Source organism: Muscardinus avellanarius, assembly GCF_963383645.1.
Source record: "Muscardinus avellanarius genome assembly, chromosome: 11".
Taxonomy (NCBI): domain Eukaryota; kingdom Metazoa; phylum Chordata; class Mammalia; order Rodentia; family Gliridae; genus Muscardinus; species Muscardinus avellanarius.
Window position 1 is genome coordinate 79,266,594 of NC_137797.1, and position 8,073 is coordinate 79,274,666.

Below are 8,073 nucleotides of genomic sequence, written 5' to 3' on the forward strand. Positions count from 1 at the left end.
CCCTGGCTTCCATCCCCAGACCCGCAAATAAATAAATAAGGAAAGAAAAAAAGAAAGATCTGTTCAATATATCACCATGGAACCAGCGTGATGGCGCACATTTGTAATCTAAGCATTTGAGAGGCTGAGACAGGAAGATCGTGGTTCATGGATAGCCTCAGCTAACTTAGTGAGGCCCTTTACAACTCAGTGAAATCCTGTTTCAAAATAAAGAATTAAAAATAGGGCTGGGGTATAGCTCAGAGGTAGAATGCCTCTGGGTTCCATGCCCAGTACCACAAAAATATATACATGGGCGTGCGGGCGTACACACACACACACACACACACACACACACACACACGGGTTTTCATTCCAAGAGGCAAATAAGCTTTTCTTAGAGCATTTCACCAACCTAACCCCATCTATTATTACTGTAACTTCAACACAGGATTTAAGGAAGGAAGGACTGGCATTTTAAGTAAAAATGGCCAGGAAATTGAGAAAATGAAGTCACAAGTAATATTCTTATGTCAAACCACTCATGCTTTGAATTCAAAGTCCAGGTGATACTTTTTTTTTTTTCCATGTTATCTAAGCTGGTAAACAGCTTAAGATATGAAATAACCCTGCATTTTGTTCTAGTCATCTTCTGTTATTAAATAATACTCCACAGCCACGTGTGGTAGTGCACATCTATACTCTCAGTACTTGGGAGGCTGAGACAGGAAGATCGCAGGCTCCAGGCCAGTCTCAGCAATTTAAGCCCTCTGCAACTTAGTGAAACCTTATTTCAAAATAAACAATAAAATAGGCCTGGGGGTGCTGGGCATGGTGGCACATGCTTGTAATCCCCAAGCTTGGGAGGCGGAGACAGGAGGATCATTCAGGTTAGAAGCCAGCCACACTAGCTTAAGAGACCCTGTTTCCAAATAAAAAAAGAATAAAAATAGGTCTGGGAGTGTAGCCCGGAGGTGGAAGGGTTTCCAGGAACCCCAGTACCACCAAAAAAAAAAAAAAAAAAAAAAATGGCCTGGGGGTGTATCTCAGAGGTAGACCTCCCCCCAAGTTCAATCCCCATTACCACAAACAATAAACAAATATACTCAATATAATTTTCCTCCTTCCCCAAACCCATTCCCTTGGCTTTTTACTTTCATTTAACTATTTTGACAGCCAATCAAAGTGAATATAAAAGTCAAATTTAACCTCATACTTGATGAAGAGTGGGCATCTGCACTTGCAAGTCCCCTAACAGAATCACCATATATCAGCATAGTTGACTTATCACCTTTTTTTCCCCAGTACTAGGGTAAATGGGATGAAACCCAGGCGATGCTACCTCTGAGCTATACCCCAGCCTGATTTTTTATTCTTTATTTTGAAACAGGGTCTCACTGAGTTGCAAAAGGCCTAAGTAGCTGAAGTTGTCCAAGAATTATGATCCTCCTTACTCAACCTCCTAAAGACTGGGAGTATAAGCATGTGCCACCATGCCCGGCTCACCTTCTTAAATCTTAACGTCACATAACAACCAGATTCCCTAATCCTCCTTTTTCACAGCATTAATTATCCAAGATACTATATAATTTACCTTGAATGCATATTGATCCCTCACTATTAGAAATATGTAATATATGAACAAGGGAATCTGTTGTTTTTTGACTAAGCCCCTTGTACAATTGCACAAACTATATACTCAGTATTCAGAGTGAATTTATTAATGCTAAGAAAACAGTCCCTCTAAATAAATGATTCCACATCTCCACCTCTATTCTAACTCCTTTCAAGAGGATGCCCCAAGCAGGGCATGATGGCACACACTTGTAATCCCAGTACTGAGGCTGAGATAGGAGGATCACAGGTTCCTGGCCAGCCTCAGCAACTTGTGAGTCCCTCCACAACTTAGTGAGACCCTGTTTCCAAATAAAAAATACTAAGGGCTGGGGGTATAGCTCAGAGGTAGAATGCCCCTGGGTTCCATCAACAGTGCCACAAGATTAAAAACTTTTTAAATTCAGCATGCCAAAACAGTTTTAAACACTTTTCAGAAATAACCGTCAACTCGCCGGGCATGGTGGCGCATGCTTGTAATCCCCGCGCTTGGGAGGCAGAGACAGAAGTACCGCACAGGTTCGAAGCCAGCCGCGCTGGCTTAAGAGACCCTGTTTCCACATTAAAAAAAAAAAAGTATAAAAATTGGTCTGGGAGTGTAGCCCTTGGGAGTGTAGCCGGAGGTAGAAGGGCTTCCAGGAACCCCAGTACCACCAGAAAAATAAAAAAATAAAGAAATACACGTCAACTCTTATCTTCTATTTTTGTCAATGATACCACCAGGCCAAAATCAGAAAGCCACGTCATATAAAACTCAAAACTTTTCACATCTAAATACTTACTAAATCCAGCTATGCCTATTACCTGAATAAAGCTCATATATCTATACTTTTCTTATCCCTGCTGCTTTTTGTACTTGTTCTGAAAGGATGCCACTGTTACTCAACACACCTTCCCTACTGTGTACAGTAGTGATCTGCCTTTATGCTTCTACTCTTTCAAAATTAACTCAGCAAGGAGTAGTAATGTCAGTACTTGGAAAGATGAGACAGAAGGATTACAGGTTCAAGGATAGCCTCAGCAATGGAGGAAGTTTCTCAGCAACCTAATGAGACCCTGTTTCCCAGTACATGGGAGGCTGAGACAGAAGGATGGCAGATCTGCAGCCAAACTCAACTACTTAGTGAAGCCCTCAGCAACTTAGTGACCTTAGAGACTTTTTTCAAAATAAACAGTAAAAACTGTCTGAGATTGTAGCTGGAAGGTAGACTGCCCCTAGGTTCAATCTCCAGTACTAAAAACAAATAAAATAATAAAAAAGACTGGGGATGTAGCTTAGAGGTAGAATACCTCTAGGTTCAATCCTAATACCATAGGAAAAAAAAATTTTTTTTTCAAATCAAATGTCACCTTTTCTTACATTCTCCAGAAAGAATTTAGTTAATCTTTGTGCTCCTCAAAGAACCCTACTACGGCAATACTAGACAACTACAGCAGTACTATACAACAGCATATCCTATTTACTTTTCTTTCTTTCCACCCTCCCAAACCACTGCAAAGGCAGTGACTGTGCACCTCTGTTGCTCCTTTAGTAAAGAGCTTCTTATTGGCCAAATAGGTCATACAACCACCACATGAGCCATTCTAGAGAACCTAAACACTAGGAGTTTGTAACTTTTAATTATTTAGAAAATTTGTTAGCACTATTGGATTATGATTCTTGACAACCCTTCTCAAGACACTAATTCTACCTCACTTTTGAGCAAAAGGCACCAACAAAATCTTTTACTTCTAGCATCAAAAGCAGTGACATTTTTTAAACCCTGGTTGCATCATATCAGAATTATTTAAAAAGCTTTATTGGGGAGGAGTGGGTGGGTAGTACTGGGGATAAAGGGGTTCTATTTCTGAGATATACAATCTTTTTTTTTTTAAACAGTCTCACTTAAATTCCCAAGACCTTGAACCTGAGATCCTGCTTCAGCCCCCCAAGTACTGAGATTACAATGTGTACCACCACACTCAGCTTCTAAAAAGTTTTTAAGTTTTTAAAAGTAACACCACCTTGCCAGGCATGATGGTACATGTCTATAATCCCAATATTTTGGAGGCTGAAACAGAAGGATTGAAGATTTGAGGTGGCCTCAATTTAGCAAGACTCTGTGCCTCAAGATACAAAATAAAAAGGGTTGAGGATATAGCTAAGAGGTAGAATGCACCTGGACTCAATATCCAGTAAATAAATAAATAGTAAAATAAAAAAGAAAACAAAAGCTGGGTGTGGTGGTGCACACTTATAATCCCAGCATTTGGGAGGCTGCGACAGGAGGATCACAGGTTTGAAGATAGACTTAGCAAGGTAACAAAACTCTTAGTAACCTCTCAAGAAGTTTCAAAACCAAAAATAAGCTGGGCATGGTGGTGCACACTAGTAATCCCAGCATTTGGGAGGCTGAGAAAGGAGGATTAAGGTTCACAGACAGCCCTTAGAATGCCCCTGTGTTCCACCCACAGTAAGAAAAAAAGAAAAAAAGAAAGAGAAAACCACCTATTTTGAGGAATTAAATTGACCAAATCATGTTATGTGCATGTACAAATATGTAACAATGAATCCCAATCTTAAAATTATAATGGTTCAAATAAATAAATATTTATCTATCTAGCAACTAAGATGCTGAAGCAGAAAAAATGGAAGAGTCAAGGCCAGCCTAGGCAACTTAGTGACACCTTGTCCCAAAACTAAAAAAAAAAAAAAAAAAAAAAAGTAAAATAGTAAAATAGTAAAACAAAAATGAAAACAAAAAAAAAAGCCAGGTGTGTTAGCACACGCTTGTAATCCCAGTACTTGGGAGGCTGAAACAGGAGGATCAGGGTTCACAGCCAGCCTCAGCTATTTTTGAGGCCCTCCACAACTTAATGAGACCCTGTTTCAAAATAAATTTAAAAAATCAGACTGGAGGTGTAACTTAAAGATAGAATACCCTGCATTCAATTCTCAGCACCACACACAAAAAATAAATAAATGAACGAATGAAAAAAACAGGGAAATAATTCAATGATTAACAGTGCCACTAAGTTCAATCTCCAGTACTGCAAAATAAATAACACCGCAAAGGCCCTATCTTCTAAAATTCCTATAAATGACCTGGGGTATATTTAATATTTTTCTTTTCTTTGTGCTGCTGGAGATTGAAGTTAGGGGCTTTGTTTTAAAAACAGGGTCTCCCTAGGTTGCTGAACGTCTCACTATGTTGCTGAGGCTGTCCTCAAACCTGCAATGACCCTCTTGTCTCAGTCTCCCCAAAACTGGAATTATAGGCATGCCCCACACATCAGGCTTTTTCTTTCTTTCTTTTTTTTTTTTTTTCCAATAGTCTAAAGTGCAGACAGCCTGATTAAATTGCTGTGGCTAGTCTTGAACCAGCAATCCTGTCTCAGGCCCCCAAGTACTGGGAGTAGAAGTATATACCATTATGCCTGGGTCTTTTTCAAATCTTAAACTCATCTTAGGATGAGATTAACTCTTCTAAAGATAGGTAAATATATCTGACATCCTGAATTGAAATATTAAGGAACTTTCAAGGGTTACCTTGACCTAAAAACTGCATATTTGTTTGAAATTTCCATACAACTAAATTAAAGATAAATTTTTAAATAATGAGTTAAAGTCTCAGGAGTAGGAATTAGCACTGATGCCAATTAAAGTGGTAAAAAGAAAGCAAAATCCCTACTAGATCAGCATTGTTCGGTTTTTGTTTTGTGTGTTTGGGGGTGTGTTTTGTTTTGTTTTAGCAGTACTGGCCACACCAAATAACTACCTTTATTTTATCTTTTAGTACTGGGGATGGAACCCCGGTACCTCCTACCTCCTTGCTATACCCCAGCCACCCCCCATTTTTTTGAAACAAGGTCTTGCTAAGTTGCTCAAGGTCTAGATAAATTGCTGATGTTGGCCTCATACCTGTGATCCTTCTGTTTCCGCCTTCCCAGTACTGGAATTACAGGCATTGCTTTAGCATTTTGTTGGGGGAAGGACTGGAGTGCCCAGGAGTGTTTTATCTCTGACTCACAACCAACTGCCCTTTTTTATTTTGGAACATGTGCTTGTGACATTGCTAAGGCTGTCCTTGAACCTACAACTATGTCTCAGCCTCCAAGTACTGGGAATTATCACCATATCCAGCCCATAAAGAATATTCTGCGTGCTTTCCTTGATCAAGAATGCAAACAGGTTAGGCCTTCTACACTCGACCACTGTGTAGAAGCCAGCTCTTGATGAAAAATAAAATGTGTTTTCCAAGTTACTGTGGGCTGGCCTCGAACCTGTGATCCTACTCTCTCAACCTCTCAAGTACTGGGATTACAGGCAAATCGCCCAGGTTCCTTTCAGATTCCTTAAGGTTAAATGCCTTGACTTCAGCACCCACAATTATTCAAGAACTATCTGACTACCTATTATGCGCCAGCATCTGTATTTGACACTGGAGTTACAAAGACAAGCAAGACAGTCCCTCCCCCATGGCCTAGCTTAGCAGGAAAGATAAAGAAACAAGCCATTAGGATGCATTTGATAAGTGTTACGAGGGAAGGAGCAAAAACCTAAGGATATCTATGATTAGTTAGGAAACACTCTCAAAGTGACAGCAGGAACAGGAGTTATCCAGAAAAATGTAGGAGGAGATAAGGAAATCAAGGTCTCAGAAAATGAAAAGAGCCTTTCCAAAGTCCTTGGGGAGAGGAAAATGTTATTCTGAGGAAGTCAAATCAGTACAACATGGCTACAGCCACATCCAATCTTAAATGTAGGTGTCAGAAAAAGGGTTCAACTGAAATAGTTAGTGGGAAACACCAGGTATTAATTAAGGTGCAATAAAGGAGAATTTCAGTTAAGAGGCTGAACAGGTAAAAGGAGTTTAAACTGAGACTAGATGTTTCAGAGAGCACAGCTGGGATGCTGCGGGGTCAAATGCGAAAGGAAGAGCAGTGATGGTCTACATTAAGGGAAAGGAAGCATAAAGCAGCATGGGATGACGGTATAGCATAGAAGACCAAAGGGGCTTACATCTTGGGCGGTAACCAAGGATAACAGGAATGTGACGCATGATAGGTTTGGATGGCCACAAGTTTGCCAAGAGAAATAGTCCCAGCGGTCCTTTGGTGGACGCCGAGGCATTCAGGCCTCCCAAAATTCAGCAGCGCCCTGGATGCATTGCACTTCCGTCTCTAGAAGGCATCGGCTTCAGTCTGGATTGTGCAGGCTCGAGGACAGGCTCTGGGTTCCAGGCTGCTGGCACGCAGGCTCCCAGGGAGAAGTTAGAGGCCTGGTCTGTGTGTGCTGGTGGGTAGAAGTTAAACATAAACTACCTTGCATTATTTTCTGATTTTTCTAGTACGAGTGAGGGGCCTGTTTCGACCTCTTAGAGAAAAGCAGTGTGTGCCCAATATAGATTTAGAGAAAGAATAACGGTGCCAAGACGTTCAATATTTGTCCATAACAAACTCAAGATGAGTTATTCTGTGAAGCCAACTCTCCCCAAGTTGGCCTCGTCTCTCCAACTGAACTGAGACCGCCGCCAGAAAAAGGCCTGTTTTACACTTTTTAAAAATGTCTCCCAAAGTGCCTTATACTGGTTATGTCAAATGCACTCGATAAAATCACCGACATCTTGACAGAACGACATGGAGTCACTGGCGTGACGTAGCGTAGTACTCTTTTCAAAAGTAAGGCGCTACAGAGAAGCGAACCTGTAATCTAAGACTCAACAGTTTCCTTTATTCCAAAATCCACGGCGTCTCTCCACCCGCAACGCAAGGACGGAACTGTGGCACGACTCAAAAGCAGCAGAAGACTCGGGGCTCCCCACGGGAAAAGTCCGCCCGCTCCCCGGGGGCGTAGAAGCCAGCTCCCGCGGTCCCATCCACCCCTCAGAAAAGTAAAACGCGCTCACCTCCGCTGGGCTGCCGGGAGGCCCCGTGAACAACGCCGCCGCCGCCGCCGCCGCCACCCCGGGAGGCACTTCCGGCGCCGCGATGACGTCACGAGCGCGCCGCCCCGGGCCCTCGGCGGGGCCGGCCTCCCGCGGGCCAGAGGCGCTTTGGCTGCCGCCTTCCTGGCCCCTGCGCTGGATCGCTGAGGCTGGTGATGCCCAGGCCGCCGCGAGGGGCGAAGAAGAGTCAGCGTTGAGCCCCCGCAGAGGCGAGGGCCAGCACTCCTCGTGCTCCCGGGCCCTCCCCACGAAGGTAAACGCCTCCTCGCCTGCGGCCTTCCCCCGACCCCGCAGCCCGAGGACTTGCCCCTCCGTCAGCCACCCACCCACCCTTCCTTCCTTCCTTTCCTCCACCTTTTCACTCATTTATTCATTCTTTTTTGGTGGTACTGACTCGGGAGAGAACCCAGGGATGTTCTACCCCATCCTATAATAGCTTCACCCCCAGCAGTGTATTATTTTTTTGAAACAGGGTCTCACTAAGTTGCAGAGGCCGGCTGTGAACCTGCAACCCTCCACTCTAAATCCCCCAAGTCCTGGGATTGCAGCACGT

General features: G+C 42.9%; 1 protein-coding gene across 6 annotated transcripts in view; it reads right to left on the bottom strand.

The window, feature by feature from the left end:
• The window catches only part of PPHLN1 (periphilin 1), a gene marked incomplete at both ends in the record, with an annotated part of 130,970 nt that extends 124,335 nt beyond the window's left edge, over positions 1-6,635 (bottom strand). For 4 of the 6 annotated variants that reach the window (XM_080706298.1, XM_080706297.1, XM_080706295.1 and 1 more), the window contains one exon: positions 6,596-6,623. Coding sequence is in view for 2 of the 6 variants with exons in the window: in XM_080706292.1 (XP_080562418.1) it covers positions 6,596-6,635 (40 nt within the window). Of the gene's footprint in view, positions 1-6,595 lie in introns of all 6 variants that reach the window. The other 2 variants (XM_080706292.1, XM_080706291.1) reach the window with 1 other exon arrangement.
• Between the last annotated feature and the right edge of the window lie 1,438 nt (positions 6,636-8,073).